The sequence below is a fragment of the Syzygium oleosum genome, unplaced genomic scaffold, assembly GCF_021117445.2.
Source record: "Syzygium oleosum isolate NSW1041296 unplaced genomic scaffold, Sole_v2.1 Sole_v2.07, whole genome shotgun sequence".
Taxonomy (NCBI): domain Eukaryota; kingdom Viridiplantae; phylum Streptophyta; class Magnoliopsida; order Myrtales; family Myrtaceae; genus Syzygium; species Syzygium oleosum.
The window spans coordinates 7,897,078-7,915,326 of NW_026607491.1; the positions used below are offsets into that span (position 1 = coordinate 7,897,078).

General features: G+C 38.8%; 1 protein-coding gene across 1 annotated transcript; it reads right to left on the reverse strand.

The window, feature by feature from the left end:
* Nucleotides 1–17,013: 17,013 nt before the first annotated feature.
* On the reverse strand, nucleotides 17,014–18,249 carry LOC115678544 (E3 ubiquitin-protein ligase PUB24-like). Its single transcript, XM_030601941.1, has one exon. It carries the CDS (start codon nucleotides 18,247–18,249, stop codon nucleotides 17,014–17,016), a length of 1,236 nt encoding a protein of 411 aa, XP_030457801.1.

Below are 18,249 nucleotides of genomic sequence, written 5' to 3' on the forward strand. Positions count from 1 at the left end.
TTGCCTTGAAGATGCATATTTATATGGACCGGATCAATATTAATAGTTGCTCTCGAGAGTTCTGCATGAATCCAACATGGTCCAATGGCTATAATTCCACCCCGGCTATAAGTGCGGATCTAGATAAGGCTTTCTCTTGAAGAATACCCGTGGATAAAATTTTTCAAAAAAATTAGAAGGGCAATTCAATAATAACCAAAAGGAATAATGTATGTGAAAACGAATTGCAGGCGTCAGGTCTCACTAAAAATGGGACCGAGCTCTCTTTTTTGCCTTTGTATGGGCCTGTCGCTTCTCTCTATCCAAACCTTTTTTCGTGTGTACGAGAGAGAGAGAGAGAGAGAGAGAGAGAGAGAGAGAGAGAGAGCATGTTCTAAGCTGAGTGAAAAGTACTCGTGTGGTTTATACGTATAAAGTGCCAAAATAAACCCACCACTCACTCAAATTATTGTAATAATACCCTAAAAAAAACGTGGTGATGTGGAACGACACTTGGAGAGAGAGAGCCAAAAGAGAGAGGGAAAGAAGAAACTAAAAAGATGTGGTTTCTTCCATGGTTTCGCCTCGAACTGAGGAAAGTGTGTCCGAGACTATACCAAAAAAACTTTGTGCGATGGGTCTTGTCTCTGCCTATAAAGCAATACCACTCCACTTCCCCCGCGATCTTATCTACTCTGGTTTTTTCGTAGTTTGTATGATGGCCTACGTATATAAGCCAACCACACTATAAGGGACGAAACACCCCAAGAAAAAAATGAAGAAGAAGAAAAATTGCATAGTAAACAGAAAAGAGTATTTATGGGATTGGTTGAGAATTTTTTGTCAATTCTTCACCATCATACATCTCAAAAAAGAAGATGTGGGTATTCCATGAAGACTTTGGACAGAAATTTGTTAGGTTAAAAATCCTCATAAAGTATAGATAGGGGTAATTTCTCAGGCTTCGAACCTATAAGTATGCAATGATGACTTGCCATTCCCGAGATCTGGATTCAAGAGATCCCTTTTGGGTTGAAACGCTATGAGCAATAACTACGACTCAAATCAAATCGGAAGTTTTACGACATGTTTTAAGGCTTTCTTTGTAAAATCCCGACGTGGGTTTCTACAAGTTGCCCCTCCCCTCTCTTTTCATCTATGAAAACAAATCACTTCCATTCCATTCTATGGTTTCTTCTCTGCTTCTTCGAAATTCGAGTGTCCCAAAATGGTAAATTATCATTTCAAAATGTCAAAGTTGCTCTTTAATTTTGTACAGCGGCAAAAACGTGAACTTTCTATGAAATCATTGATGTTAGATCCACCTTTTTCGGCATTCAATTTTGAAAATATTTTTTCTATGTAATCATTGATGTTGGATCCATTTTCTCCCAGTTCCTTTCAGATCATTTGATATTCATAATATTTTAACAGAATATCTACAGATGAAATCGGAGGTGATTATGTTACCGGTAATGCTATTATTTTGAAGAATAATTATTCATCATATGCTGTGAATTTGAAATATTCCAAAATTAATGAGTATTTGATCAATAAAAAAGTCTACACAATATCTTTTCAATTGTACAGAAGCATCTTTTTCCTAGGTTACACGTGTTAGGAAATATTAAGCTTAGAGAAGTATTGTAGCATCGGCTTTCTACGTTGAAAAAGAAAAGAAAAGAACTGCATATACATACGCTTTTAATTTACCATTAATAGTCAAATTAAAGAGCATACTACTTGATCAGGATATATTGGGCATCCAGCAATTAAAGTTATTTATAATAATGAAAACAAGAATATCCATTATCCATTTGTATTCTGTGTGTTTGCCCGGGAAGGAATATGATAAAGAAAAAAAGAAAAATGAGAATTAATCAATTTGATAATGATAGGTGGGTGGGACGGAGGACCAAAACAAATGAGTGGCTTGGAGGGTGACAATATGACAAAGGTTCCACTTCCGATGGAATTTCAATGTTGAGATAAAATGGACCGACGGCATTAATTAAACTATAAAAATTATTCATCCCGAGAAAAAAAATAATTTATCTAAAGTGACAGTTGGTGAGAGAATTTCTGCTCGATCGCGGAATGTCGGAAAGGAAGTTCCTAAGGCGAAATTCAAATATTTAATTTGGACCTAGGTACCACCATGGTTTTCTAGGTATTTGTAGGCTTTGACCCTTAAGTTGATGGGCTAATTAATCTGTACTTTATTTTATTGTGCTAATGCTCCTTGTCTCCTCCTTTCTTAGTTCTGGTCTTGATCCTCATAGAGTTGTAGAATGCCACGTGTCAGGAATTTAATTAAAAGCAATATTAAAAAAAATTATATGATTCAGTCGACATGACTTTTGTTCACTCAAATTCCACTATATTAATCTCGACTATATATATGAATAATTTATATTTCCTATTGTACGGCTGCTAATGAGTAACGGTTATTTTAAAATGTATAAACAGTTGGCTCAGCCCAGTCAATCCAATAGCCATGCTGCAGCAGTTGGTGGTGAAACTTTTCAATTTGGCTAATTTAATTCTAAACTTTTTGAAAACTTGCTTATTCCAGCTAATTTTGGCCGGAAATTGCTGACGTGAATGCCGGTCGTCCTACGTGACGCAGCCAATGCTAACGTGGACAATTTTTTCAATTTTTAAAAAATTTCTACAATTCTTTTCCTTTTTTTTCTTTCCTTTCCTTTTTTTATTTTTTCCTATTTGCCTCCATCGGCCATCACTGAGACCGGCGAAGTTTACCTCGCATCATGTCTCCTCATGTCGCTTCACCTAGCCTGTGATCCGCAACCAGCGTAGGAAACTGGAAGAAAAGGAAAGAAAAGAAAAATCAAAAAGTTCAAAAAATTGTCCACGTTAACGCCTGCTTTGTCATGTAGAACGACCGGCGCTGATTGGACTGTTACGTAAGCCATTTTCTCTCATAATTGGCCGGAATGACTAAATTCGCAATCATCAAAAGATTTAGGATTAAATTGATCAAATTAAAAAATTTAGGATAAAATTGACTGTGGTATAATTGATTTAAGATTTTTTGGATAATTTTCTTTTTTCTTTCTATCTTTTTATCAACTAATAAGATGGGGGTCATCAAAAAGCGAAGTCAATGAATTCACGCCACGCCCCCACAAACATCGCCTACAATCCATGACGACCACTCAGAGAACTTTTGCTTTCATTTTGCTACTTTCCATAGCACAAAGTCCTTTTCTTTTTTCCTCTATTTTTTTTTTCATTTTGAAGAATTTCGAAAATTTAATAAAATGACACAAACAATAGATACTTATAGGCGCTATGGTGGCCTCTCCTTCCCATTATCACTTTTCCCCTACGCTTTGACTTAATTTATCTTGCCCACATTCTGCTTGTCTCTTATAAAAATAAAAAGGAAAATAATTAATTAATAAACGATTGCATAATAATAGTCAACCCCTTCCCCTTAATGCAGCACCAAATCTTAAGTAGATAATTATAATCGATAATAAAGGTTTATAGGTATAATTAACGCCGGATGAATTGATACGGAGTTGACTTGTACTGAAATTTGGATTTTGATATTCATAGAATCTGAAGTGCTTTGAAAAGTCCATTTGTATTTTTTTCATCATCACCAGGTCAGTGCTGTATTATTAATTCTACAGACTCATTAATTGTCCACTAATATGCGTAATTTGAGTTGTTAATTGCCTCGCGCATCAACTGAGCATGAGTCGTTCTCTACTTGACTTGCAAAACGATGGAGTTTAGGGAAGGACTCAAATGCGTTGGAGTTACAAGTTTTAAGACTTAATTACGCAATGCGAAAGTTTTGGGACTCGAGTGCATTACCCTAACAAGTTTCGCGACTCATGTTGCAATTGTCCAAAAAATATTTGTCACCAAACTTCATCCCGAGTTTAGGTACCTATTCAAACGGTCTCATTAATGAGTGTCTCCGGGCCATTTGTTAAGGAGAAATATTTTGATTTTCCGAAACATCGATAATACATAACATAAGAAAACAACACATTTGCCAAAATATCATTTTTGTTAATTGTTTAATAGGTATCAAGAGACACCCTTTAACAAAATCCATAAATAAATAACTAGTGCGTGTAGGCGAAGGTGTATGATGCATGAGGGAAAATATTACCAAAAACATCATAAACATACTGTACGAATGCCAATTCTGTCTTAAATATTTTAATTTGGCCAATTTAGTTCTAAACATTTTGATAATTTGCCAATTTAGTTTTTCCGGCCAAATTTAGCTAGAAATCGCTAACGTGGACGTCGGCCGTCTTACGTGGCAAAGCCAGCATTGACGTAGACAATTTTTGCAATTTTTTTTTATTTTTCTAGTTCTTTTTCCTTTGTTTTTTTTTTTTCATTCATCCTCTGCCGATCGCCGGGCCTCGGCGATGGCCCGGCGATCGCCGGGTGAGGGTCACCCTCACCAAATTTGATGAGGGCAAGCCTAGCAAGGTCACTTGCCGGTCATCACCAAGACTCAGCGATAGGCGAAGGAAGAAGGAGAAAAGAAAAGAGAAATAAAAATTTTAAAACTATCCACGTCCACGTCAGAGATTTTCGGCCAAAATTGGACGGAATGACTAAATTGGCAAATTGTCAAAAATTTTAGGACTGCATTGGCCAAATTAAGAGGTGTAAAACTGAATTAGCATACATAAAATTACTTTTGACCTTTTTTGATAATTTTCCAGATGCCAGAGTGTGCAGTTCCTGAGACTCGAGATTTAAAGGTTTGTGGACATAACCACCGTAATAAGGATGTATTTAGGATATTAATGAGCGACTATGTTAGTTAGAGAATAGTCATGTGCATTCAAAATTATTGAGTTACGTTAACGTTGCTTACTGTTCAAATCAAGCTCCCGCGATTCAATGCTCGATGTTAGACGTGAATTCGATTTTTCTCAAGCTTGAACTCGCAAGATCTTCCTAACTTCTACGTTGTTTCATGAAAAAATTATATGGACTTTTATATGGTGCACCGACCGTATATAAAAAAATCATTACACAAGTGGGTTTAATTAGGTGCCGACACGTACATAGTTTCTAGTTTTCTGACAACGGTATTCATTCCATTAGCAGATGCGAGTTTCCATTTCATGTCTGCTTGTGTAAAAAATGCTTTACACCAGCGATGAACCTTATGGGAAAACACCACAAAAAATTCCAAACTGTGTCACTTATGACAAATTTACCCTGAACTTTTTTTTATGACACGAAAAATCCCAAACTATGCCACTTATGACACATTTACTCCACGATACTTTTGCCCAAGGACATTTTCGTCTTTTTTCTTTTTCTGTTTTTTTTCCTTTTTTTTTTCTTCACTTTTCCTTCCGCCGGCTATGGCGGAGGGAAGCCGGCGAGGGCGGCCCTCGCCGGATCTGGCAAGGGCAACCCTTGCCGGATCTGGCGAGGGCCACCCTCACCCAAACCCAACGCCGGCGAGGGCCGCCCTCGCCGGCTTCCCTCCGCCCGCAGGCTTCCCTCCGCCATGGCCGGCAGAGGGAAGAGAGAAGAAAGGAAAAAAAAAAGAAATATAAAAAGGAAAAAGACGAAAATGCCCTTGGGAAAAGTATTGTGTGGTAAATGTGTCACAAGCGACATAGTTTGGGGTTTTTCGTGTCGCAAAAAAAAGTTCAAGATAAATTTGTCACAAGCGGCATAGTTTTGGATTTTTAGTGATATTTTTCCTATATAAAATCGTGAATTAAAATATGAGGTAGATCCTCATAAGACAAAAACTTATATTTTCATGCATCAATGCCTCTATGCACTCGAAAGCCTGAGGACCATACGTATCGCATAAAAATGGACATATTCGAATTATAACCAAAGCAGGGGAATCGTTTTGTGCCAAAGGCCGCATGTACGGACGGGGAAAAAGCTGCGACAAAAGCGGAAACGGAAATTGGCATCAACGTCCACACAAATAATAATAAAGAAAAAGAGAGGGAATTTGCCACGATTAGACCGGTTTTAGATTGAATCGCACAGGTGGCACGTCGTCATTGGACGACCGGCAGCGAAGGACGCGCAATGAGAACTTGCCACGTAGTCGGGGAGGCAAGGAATTTCCGAGGCGAGGGATATTTCTTGAATTTTCCCCAATAAATAAATTGCTCTTAAAAGGGAGACCAAGCATTGTGTGCAAAATGACAGCATATGATTCCCTTTCATCAGTTATTTTTTATTTTTTATTTTTTTATGGTCCGTGCAATGTCCAGGGGTCGATTGTCGAACTCGGAATTTTCATCCATATGTACAGCCTGCTTGCTCGAAAGCAAATTATTCGCTCTCGAAAGCCATGTGATTCATGATGAATGACTTCCTCATATCGTACAAAGTTTTCAACCGTTTCACACACTCAATCAAACTTTTCGAGGTTTTTGTATATGTCACGCAAGTGAAAACCGCACTTCAGAGTAGAAGATCCGGTTCAAATCGCACGATATGCACGTACAAAAGGGACACGGAAATTCGTTAGGGGGGCATTAGAAGGCCTCTCAAGATTTAATATAGCGGGGGGCACTGATGATTTATCCCTCTAATTGTATAAAGAAGCAAGCATTTTCCAAAAGAAAAAAATACCTCAAAATTGGAGTATACGGAAAATGATACGACACACACAATAATTTTCTTTTGCCAGAAAGCGAGGGAAAAAGACACATCGCCATATTCTTGTCCGTATGTAATTATACTGTAATTAAAAAGAAAGAGGGAAATTCGTCCTCTAGCACACCACACATGACCTACCATGTACGCATGTCTGCTGCTCACGTACGTACTTTAAGGACACTACTTGTCTTAAAAGCTCCACCTTATCTCTCTCTTTCTCTCTCTCTACTGGATCACCATCATATCAGACGGGCGTCAGCAGAACTTTCTCAAGAAAATTCGATAAAATTTTCTTTCTTGGGTGGGAAGGAAAATCGGTTTTCTCTTTTGGAGGGGGGTGGGAAAAGGGGGAAATCCGAAGAAAATCCGAGGAAAAGCAGAGGGGGAAAAGAGGGAGAGAGATTCGTCCCCAACGACACCACCACCTTTCATATTCCCCCATCCATCCCAGCAAAGAGATCTCTCGCAATCTGTTTCCATTACGAGGGAGGGGGTGATTGGCCGATCTCGTGGCACGAAAACAAAGGCGCACAGGAAGATGAACGATGTGCTTATGTGGGCGCTCTTGATGGGAAATTAATGGAGTTTTACGACCCCCACGGAACGATGGTTAATTCCATAAAAAAACATCAACTTTAGATCGAGGGACAATTCTGGCCAGATTTGAGATTTAAGTGAAAGTTGATGCTTTTTTACCAGACAAAAAAAAGTTCGGACTAGAATTGTCCCTCGACCTAAAGTTGGTGCTTTTTTACGGGACAAAAAAAAGTTCGAGCCATAATTGTCCCTCGACCTAAAGTTGATGCTTTTTATGGAACAAACAAAAAGTTCGGACCAGAATTGTCCCTCGACCTAAAGTTAGTGCTTTTTTTTGGAATTAACTCCACTAAATGAACGAAGAGTAATAGTTTCGCACATTAGAGGATATTACTTTCAGAAACCTAATCTTTTAAAGAAAATTACCTTCATTAATGTGAGATCGAAGGTGTCCATAATTACTCTTTTATTGGGTTTTTTCCATTGTCCGAAGATAATGGCGAATAATTGAATACACGTGATTGTTGGCGGAATCCATTCGGAACGCATGTGATTATTAGATCCGACGGTTATTTTTCACGCTGAGTTACGAAAGTATCTTCCGAATCTAGAACGAGAGCCGTAAGTCACACAAACGTCACAATCAATATCGACCTGTAATTCCTGCTGTCGAGGGTATCTCGGTTGCCTCACTTCCATTCATATGGGCACATCACGGGAAGGAAAAGCCAGCGCAAGCCGTAAACACATGCTTTTTTTCCCCTTCACAAACAACAAACTAAATGGACATGATTGTTGGACGAAACCCACTTGAATAACACAAAAGCTCTTACGCCATTTATAATTCAATTTCCACGACTTTAAAATCGCCATTTCTAGACTCGCCATGTTCAGATCCAACAGATTGAATGCAGCCACAAAAGATTACAAGTGTAGACTCCGAAACAGTTCCCCGATTAGGCCACTCATCTGTATATCGGCTCACATCATATCCGTTCCGCGTGAGCATCGGGATATTTCATTCACGGATTGGGATTTCCCTATCTAAGGTTGGTTTTTTCCCTACATATGAAATAATGGGGGGCGAAATGTTTGGTGAGAATATGCTGGGAACTCTTTCGAATTCCTCAGCCTTTTTTTGGGTGTCGTCGAGTGACGGTGGAGAGCCATGCTGGGGAATGGCAAGTGGGCCACGAGGAGGAATAAACGAGAGGGGGAGGGAAGAGGGAAGGTTAGGGTTTGCCGGAGGTAGGGGCTTCGCCTGTCGTGGTCCGGAGGAATTGACCCGTTAGCAATTGGAAAAATTTTCTCAGATGATTCAGGGAGGCTCAGCCGTTGCTGTGGCTCTCGCGCTTCCAATCCTGCGGCTGCTGCCCCCCCCCTGCTCAGCGCTCAGCCATCCCTTCCGCTATTGCTGGCCAGCCTAGCATCCTTCCATCTAAAGTCGTGCGCATCTCTATTTCTCCACCACAGAAAAAAGGAAATTTATTTATCTGTGCATTTGATCTTGATGGCATGAGAATCGGCTCGACCGTTTCACCGTCACGAAAGTATAAGCCGTTAGATGAATATGTGATTTATTACTTGATATTTTAATGCTCCCATATTAGAAAGTTCGACTAAAAAGCTTAAGACCACATGAATACGAAGAACATATATGATCTACTGTCAAGCGACGTGGGGCAATATTTCAACACCCCATTTTATGTGCAAGCCGGATTTTAGGAGCGGGCACGTGATATTTGACCACGACGCGTGAAATTTGACTGTCGGAGGGTAGATGCACGTACACGAAAGGAAAAGTAATGGCTTCGATATCGTGTAAGATTTTGCGAGATCACTATCGACTGTCTAAAAAATTTAAACTGTTAGATGATGACGTGATTTATTTCTTAATAATTTACTCGTGACGGATCTTACGTTTGTATGGCAATATCTTCCACGTGAAGTAATTTTTTGTTGAATGCACATAGAGTTGACTTATCAAATGCATTCCGTCAGGGATTCAATTGAATCGAATGGTTGAACATGTTCCGTATTTATAAAATAAAATTCACGTAGTCATAGGGTATTCAAACAGCCCTCTACCCTGAATTGATTGGTGAAAGTTCTTTTTGGGGTGATATAATCTTGGTGACTTAACAAAAGCATACAAAATCAAAAGCAGCCTTGTCTATGCTTAATAGTTTCGACCTAAGCCCACATAAAAGGGTGAGGAATCGAGGATTTTGCATAGATGTGTTGCCGGGACTCGAAACTTTACATAATGCACGAGAGCTTTGACCTAAAGTAACCCTTAAGATTTATCAAGGGCTAAAGCATTAGAAAGGCTCTGACAAAAAGAAAAAGGGTTTGCAAAAAGGCAGCTAATCATACATTTAACTTTTTCCCTGATTTACTTGCAAATATAATATTACAGGTCACTTTGGGATTAATTATTATATTACAACGCCCGCTAAGAAATATAAATACGCATCGATAATTATCTTAAAATTTTGGGTTAATTCTCGTTAATTTATCAGAATAGGCTTATGAAGAAAATACCCATGACATAATATTATCAAGTAGTCAAATGCGAAGATGATGTGGTCGGGTATTGTCTTGCCCTGCCAATCAACGTTAGTAAACTCGATCGATTGTAATATAGATACGTTAAAATATCTTGCATCGCTTGTCCGTAGGGTTTTTGTGCTTTTTATGCACACTCGGTCTCCCTCAAACGATTGGGTTAAACTTTTGGGTTGATCATTCGAACACGATATTAGAGTTAGGTTTTGCCCCGGTTAATTTTGCGTTCGTGGCCCCTCGTTCACCAATTTTCATGTGCCATTTGTAATATGTATATGCTCTTTATATGCATGTGGTATTCCTCAATTTATTGTTTGAATTTTTGGGTTGGTCATTCTAACATGATATAGGACACTGACTAGTCTGGAATTTAGATGAGACTTCACTTGCTTTTCATGTCTTAATATTGCTCCTATTGGCCTTTTTGGGCTACGAGTTGGGCTCGTGCTCTGCATTTTCTAACCCAAATTCAATCCCAAGAAGGGTCCGTTTACTCAAAGATTAATATCTGCACGGATTGAACGACCTAAATAACATGATGGTAGAGTACAAATTTTGTTCAATAGTGTACCAAACAGCCTACGTCAAGCGATTTAAATAACACAATTTCTTTTCATATTATGTCGGCTCGTGCTTGAGAGCTAGCTATTGCAATATCCCGTCTTATTTGACCCTTTTTGCAAACCAATATAAATCGAAGCATATCTAATCTCAAGGTAGCCGTTTAACATACATCTCCTCATAATATAAGAAAAACATACATCTTATTTGGTCTTCACAAATTTTCGTTCAGGTATTCTTAACTTGCCATGTACGATTGCTTTCTACAGTTCATTCTTTTGCTTTAGCCACAACTATCACTATTTCACTTTTAACTTATAGAGAATGACCCCCATTGAAGTTTTATGCTCTCGAAGTTAGAAAAAAACAACAGAAGTTCTCTTACATCAAAAGTTCTTGTTAGATTGTGAAAAAGAAATGACAGCCGAAACTATCATTAGGTAGAAAGAAACCAAAGTTTCCGAATTCCCAGTGGGCTTATATTCTTTTCCCTCGGTTCCTCCAACCATGGTTTTAATTGATGAATTACAAATGTTGAACTTATCCACTTTTAATTTCAACTTAGTTTACATGCGGGTGATATCTACACATCAATCAGTCTTTTAATCAACCAAAATATCCTCACTTTTGAGCATAATATTGTACGATCTTTGTTTAAATTGTATTTTACAACAAAGTTAAGTGACTGAGAGGAGATTGCAAGAAAAATCAAGGACATGATAGACGAGATAATAACAAAGATCGAGAACAGGTATGAAAAAAGGCTTTACCGACTTGCGTCATAGGCAATAAATGATCATCGCCGCCGACTGAGACTTTTGTCAAATCATAAAGAGGGATTTAGTATTTTATCAATTTCACTAGTCAAGTGTACTGACACTTCACTGTCAAGATAGCACATTGGATCAAAAGTGTCACCAACCAAGAGAGTTAAGAAGAAGTCCGAGAGATCATTGGTGGTGACAGCATGGTTAAATCGTCGTCGGCATTGTAGAGCGGTGTGCCCAGCCTTGTTATATATCTAACAAAAAATATGAGGCATAGGTCCGAGAATGCCTCCCCAGGTGAATGGGGGAACATGGGGCTTAAAACCACCGCGGGATCAACTAGAAGAAGTGGAGGAGCGATTAGCATAAGGGGCCTATAATGACTACGAATTGAACCAATCATAGGAGGATTGCAAACCCAATTGATTAGGAGAGAACCATCCACCTTGTCCCCTACCAGATCTTCGGCCCCTAGAATTAGGCCCACCTTGAGACCCTCGGAATAGTGGAGTGGGTGAAGTGGCACAATCGATCAAAGCATGACGATATCGAATGAAGATGAGGTATTCGATTTTCAAAGAAATCATTCTTCTTGGAAGAGGAGGCGTGACAGTAGATCACAAAAAAAAAAAAGAATCAGATAGCCGTTAGTGACCATGGTGAGAAAGGGATCATACTCAGACTAAAGCCCATTGAAGGCATGAATCACCAAGTCATTGTCGGAGACGGAGCAATTGATTTAGCTGAGAAAGTCTGCTATTAGCTTTAGATGCCGACAATAGTAAAACATGGATTGGTCGGATTTCTTGATAGCGTTCTGAAAATCAAGTTTTAGTTCAATTTCCTTGGCCGCACAGCAATCAGTAAAGTGTTGTCCTAGAGCAAGCAAATCTCCCCGAGATGTCTGAAGGGCGTGGACTTCATGGAAAATATGAACTATGAAGGTCAAATTGATCAAAATCCGAATGCATTGATCTATCTTGACTCAGGCGGAATAGGAGGGATTGACCACCACAATGCCATTTTGATCAGTGACAATCGGCGGATACAGAAAAGATCCATCCACATGGCTCAGCATAGCATTGCATATTAGAATAGGCTTAAATTGAGATTTCCACACAAGATGATTGTCTGCATCATGCTTGATGGAAACGAGACTTGTGATGTTTGGAAGAACAAAAGACGACGAGGTTGATTGCACAGCCGTAATTTGAATGGGAATAGAAATTGGAGCAGCAGAGAAAATGGAAGAAGATGTGAAAGTGGGCATAATGTTATTGAGAGGTGATGGGAAATTGAGATTAATGATGATTGGTAAAAAGATGGAAGAGAAGAAGAAATTGAAGACGCATAGGATATTGTTGAGATAGCAATGGAAGCAAATTAAGTGTTGATTTGAGGTAGGCATGTTAAAGAATTTGATGTGTTTTTTTATGCTAAGATAACATGTTGAAATTCAGAGTCATAGAGAAAGTAGCGAAAGAGGCAGAAAGAATAGCAACAAAACATTTATGGTGGCTTGCCCAATGTGGTAGGTTGTACGATATGTACTTATAATAGTGATTAATTATAGTCAAGGTACATAATAAAAACAAAATTACAGAAAGACTCCATAATACATATGAATCACATATTAATTCCTACCTTCACGTGGCAGCATCTACCACTTGGATTAATTTTATTGAATGCACGTGTAATGTAAGTGACATATCGTGTGCATTGGGTCGAGGATTCAATTAAATCAAACGATTGAATATGCTCCATATTATAAATAAAAGGGAAAATGATATAAACAGTTCCTGAACTTTGGCCCAACGTATAATGCGGTCTTTGAACTTTTTATTTGTTCAATGTAGTTCTTGAACTTTAACCTAATGTGCAAAGTGGTCCATGAACTTTTAATTTATTCAATGTGATCCCTGAACTTTTTGTATATGTTCTATTTAGTCCCTGAACTAGAAGAAAGTGTTCAATGTAATTCTTCCATTAATTCAAATTTAAGGACTACATTGAACATTTTCATTTAGTTTAGGGATAACATTAAACATGTACCAAAAGTCCAGAGACCACATTAAACAAATTAAAAGTTCAGAGACCATATTAAATATTGGGTTAAAGTTCATGGACCACATTGAACAAATTAAAAGTTCAGGGACCACATTGCACATTGACCCAAAGTTCAAGGACTATTTGTGTCATTATCTCTAAATAAAAATTTTATGCATTCATCAGGTATTCAAACAGCGCTCTAACCTGAATTAATAGGTGAAAGTTTCTTTTGGGTGATATAATCTTGATGAAAAAAAAGGGCATCAAAATCAAAAGCTGCCTTTTGACCATGCATAGTAGTTTTGACCTAAGCCCACTTAAAAAGGTAAGGAGTTGAGGATATTGCATAGATGTATTGCCGCGACTCGAAACTTTATTTATTACACGAGAGCTTTAAATTAAAGTAGCCCCTAATAATATCATGTTCTAAAGCATTATAAAGGCTCTAACAAAAATAAAGTTAGTAAAAGGGCAGCTCATCATACAATTGACTTTATCCATGATTTACTTGCACATATAATGTTGCATGCCACTTTGGGATTGATTATTATATTACAACACCCGCTAAAAAATATAAATATGCATTGAGAAATATGAAACCATGGTTTGAGGTTGTTTGCTCTTGATGACGTGAGGCTCAAATTGGCCGCTTCTTCACAGTGCAAGCCTATTGTATGCATGACGGATTTATTCGTGATGGATCCAATGTTCACATGGCAGCATCTTCCACGCAGAATAATTTTTATTGAATGCACGTACAAGTGACGTATCGAGTGCATTCAGTTAGGGATTCAATTGAATTGGATAGTTGAACATGCCCCGAATTTATAAAATAAAATTTTATGTATAGGGTATTCAAACAGCCCTCTACCCTGAATTGATAAGTGAAATATTTTTTTGGGCGATATAATCTTGGTGACTTAAAAAGCATAAAAAATCAAAAACAGCCTTGTCTATGCTTAGTAGTTTGACCTAAGCCCACTCAGAAAAGGTAAGGAATCTAAGATATTGCATGGATATATTGCCGGAACTCGAAACTTTACATGTTGCACGAGAGCTTTGACCTAAAGTACCCCTTAATATATATCATGGGCTAAAGTATTAGAAAGGCTCTGACAAAAAGAAAAAAAGGTATTGCGAAAAGGCAGCTAATCATACAATTAACTTTATATATGATTTACTTGCACATATAATGTTACGGGCCACTTTGGGATTTATTATTATACTACAAAACCCACTAAAAATTATAAATATGCGTCGAGAATTCTATTAAACTTTTGAGTTAATTCTCGTTAATTTATCCAAAAAGGTTTATGAAGAAAATGAACATGACATAATATTACCGAGTAGTCAAATACGAAGATGATGTGTACGGGTATTGTCTCGCACTCACCAATCAATATTAGTGAACCCAATCGATTGTAAGTATCCCACTTCACTTGTCTATGCGTTTATTCGCTCTTTATGTGCATGTGGTTTTCCTCTATCTATAGGCTCAAAATTTTGGGTTGATAATTCGAACACGATATCAAAGCTAGATTCTGCCTTGGTTAATTCCACGATTTTTGCCAAGTTCGTCAATTTCCACGCGTCATTCTTAATGTGTATGTGCTCTTCGTTCTAACAAGATATAAGACACTGACGAGTCGGGAATTTAGATGAGACGTCACTTGCTTTTCACGTCTTAATATTGTTCCCATTGGCCTTTTGGGCTAGGAGTTGGGCTCGTGCTCTTTTCTGACCCAAATTCAATCCCAAAAAGGTTCTGCTTACTTCTTGAGCGAATCAAACGTACTAAACAACATGATGTTGGAGTACAAATTTTGTTCCAGTGTGCCAAACAGCCTATGTCAAAAAAAAATCTAAATGATTTCTTTTCGTATATATAGGCTTGTTTTTTAGAGCTAGATATTGCAATATCACGTCTTATTTGACCCTTTTTGCAAACCGATATAAATCGAAGCATGATCAATCTTAAGGTAGTCATTTAACACATATGTCATTATTCCATAAGAAAAACGTTCATCTTATTTGGCCTTCACAATTTGTGCGCACATATTCGTAATTTTCCATATACGATTTCTATCAACAATTCATTCTTTTGCTTTAGGACAAATGACACAAATGGTTCCTGAACTTTGGTCTAATGTGCAATGACATTCTTGGACTTTTAATTTGTCCAATATGATCCATAGATTATTAGTATATGTTTAATCTATTCCCTAGACTATTAAGATGTTCAATATTGCCAATTCAAGTTAACGAAATCTGTTGATGTTGCTTCCAATATATTGATTTTGAACGCTGAACAACAAAGAAAAGTTCTACGTGGATAATCCAAGTAACATATTCATTTCAAATCGGGATATAATAATCTATGTCATCAAATAATGATGGACATGTTAACGCCCTAATATGTTGATTTTCCGTTCTCTAAACACCGGAAATTCGAAAAATGATTTCTCGGAAATAGCTTTCTTTCAAACAAAATGGGTCCTTAAATCGAATTACATAAACTATAAACTCATCAATCAATCTCTTAATTAGAATTAATAGTTTCAATTTTGAGCACAATAATCTTTCTCACCTAGTGAATCAACCGCATATTAGTTCCCATCTCTAGCAAGCAAATGAGCAAAGCGCACGAGAGTTCACGGTTTTGCATTTTTGCTGCCATTTTCATCTTCGATTATCTGTTGCATTTGCTTCTTGTTTCTCTCTCTCTCGCTCTCTTTTGAAGAGTAAGTCTTCGTTGCCGTGGTCGACCAACTAGGTTTCCGGTCAGAGCTTCTTATTAAGTCCATCAAGCAAACACCGTCACAGATTTTATATTTCCTTATATAAATATAGAAAAGTACAAATCCCAGATTTCACGTGAAAGAGGCTAGTCCTAGGAATTCTAGTTATCTTAATCATTCGATTCATTTATAATATTTATGGTCTAAGGTTCCTTTATATTAGCAGGTCATAACTATCTATATAGATAGAGTTTATGATGGAAAAAACACCAGAAAAGTCATAAACCTATTGCATTGATTCAATTCTATCCTAAACATTTCAATTGGATCAATTTAGTCCTAAACATTTTCACGTTATTACCAATTCAATCTATCCGGCTAATTTTGACCGAAAATCACTAACGTGGATGCCAGTCGTCTTATGTGACATGGCCGGCGTTGACATGAATATTTTTAATAATATTTGAATATTTAATAATTTTTTTAAAAAAATTCTTTTTTTCCTTCTCTTCCTTTTGCCTATGGTTGGTACTCAACCATGGCCGAAGACCGGCCACAGGCGAGGTTGCCCTCGCTGAATTTGGTGAGGGAGACCCTCACCTATGGCCGGTCCGATCGCCGGCTATGGCCGAGTACCAACCATAGGCCAAAGGGAAGAAAAGGAAAAGAAAGAAAGGAAAAAAAGAAAAAAAAAAAAGGGAAAACATTATTTTAAAATTTTAAAATATTATTTAAAATATCCATGTCAGTGCCGGCCATGTCACGTAGGATGGCCGTCATTTACGTTAGCGATTTTTGGCTTAAATTGGCCGGATGGACTGAATTGGTACCAATGTGAAAGTGTTTAGGAGTGAATTGATACCAATGTGAAATGGTTTATGAGTGAATTGATATCAGTACAATAGATTCGGGACATTCTATTCCTTTTTATTTTCTTTTGGTCAAAGATTCCTTTATATTAACATGTCATAACTATAGATAGACATAGTTTATGATGACAAGTCAACAATTGTGACTATTTCTGCATATAGAACTCGTTCCAAGTCAGAAGGGATTTGTTTTGTAGTCTCGTATATAGACCTTCCATTGAAATTCAAACAGATTATGATAAGATCAAACATAAACTGAAAAAGAAAAAAACATGTGTGCATCCTAATTAATGCCTACCTAGGAAACCTTGTTAGGAGATACACTTGAATACAAGGAGAATTGTTCCACACGCTGGAGTGCATCCTGAGAACCGCCCTCGCGTTTCTCTTCAAGTATGCCGGGCAATCCGCTTGCAACACCATGCACAGCTTCGACACCGCGCCGACCCTCAACATCTCCGACACGACCTCACTCGTCGCCGAGAACTTGGACACGAGTGCGAGGACCTGCACCGCCTTGTCATCCACTGCTGGTGATACCCTGAGCGTTCGCTTTGCAACCATCGCGATCCCTCCTGCGTGTCTCAGGAGCTGCGCTCTCCCATCGGCACATGAGCACAGCTGAGCCAAGAGGTTGAAGGCCAGCTCACTGACCCGCTTCTCGGGCTTCCCAAGCTCGAGCTCCACGAGCTCAAAGACCACCCCAGCCTCGACCATCTTGAGCCGGTTCCTCCCCCAAGGGCATGCATCAATGAGGACTAGTAGGGCTGATTTGATACCTTGTTGAGACATCCTTGTGTCTCTCAATATCTTCACTAAACTCTTGAAGAGGTCAAGCTTCAGTCTCTCCAATAAGCTAACGTTCGCGATCTCCATCACTTTTTTCATTATAGCCAACGCGTGAGTCTTCGATTCGACACCGTTATAGACCGTTTGGAAATGTAGCACCCATGCCAACGAATCGACGAAGTAGTAATTTTCCTTGACGAGATTCTTGAGTTCTGTCGTGGGGCTCCATATCGAATGGAGGATCCTCAAAGCCTCATCGAGGCACGTCGTGTTGCTTTGCTTGAAGCAATTTATTATGACCCCTACCATCGCATTAGCCACCCCAGCCTCAACCATGCACGCCCTGTTCCGCTCGTTCTCCTTCGCGAGTTCTTCCAACTTCTTCATCGACCTGAAGATCAAGTGCTCGGCCGTGAGCCCCCTCACTAGCTTTAGGATGTGAGCCTTGTCGAGGGGTGACTTGGGGGTTGGGATCCGGTCGACCCCGTTCTTTGCATTGCTGATGCACCACGCCTGGATAAGCCGGAGGAGCGTGTGGTTCGGCGTGAGGCCAGAAGCCCTCGGTAGCGGCTGGTTGGTGACGGGGCACGTGGCTGCGCCACCGGAGCACTTGGACAGCCACTTCTCGATGCTCTCGCGCTCGTAGGTTATGCCGGTCACGGTCGTCACGGGGTCCTTCATGATCTGCAGGGATATCGGACAGAGGAAGTACTGAGGGATCTCGACATCGCAGCCCTCCAT

Bases quoted from the DNA above. Each gene is read 5' to 3' on its own strand.
- LOC115678544 (XM_030601941.1), bottom strand. From the start codon at position 18,249: ATGGAGGGCTGCGATGTCGAGATCCCTCAGTACTTCCTCTGTCCGATA.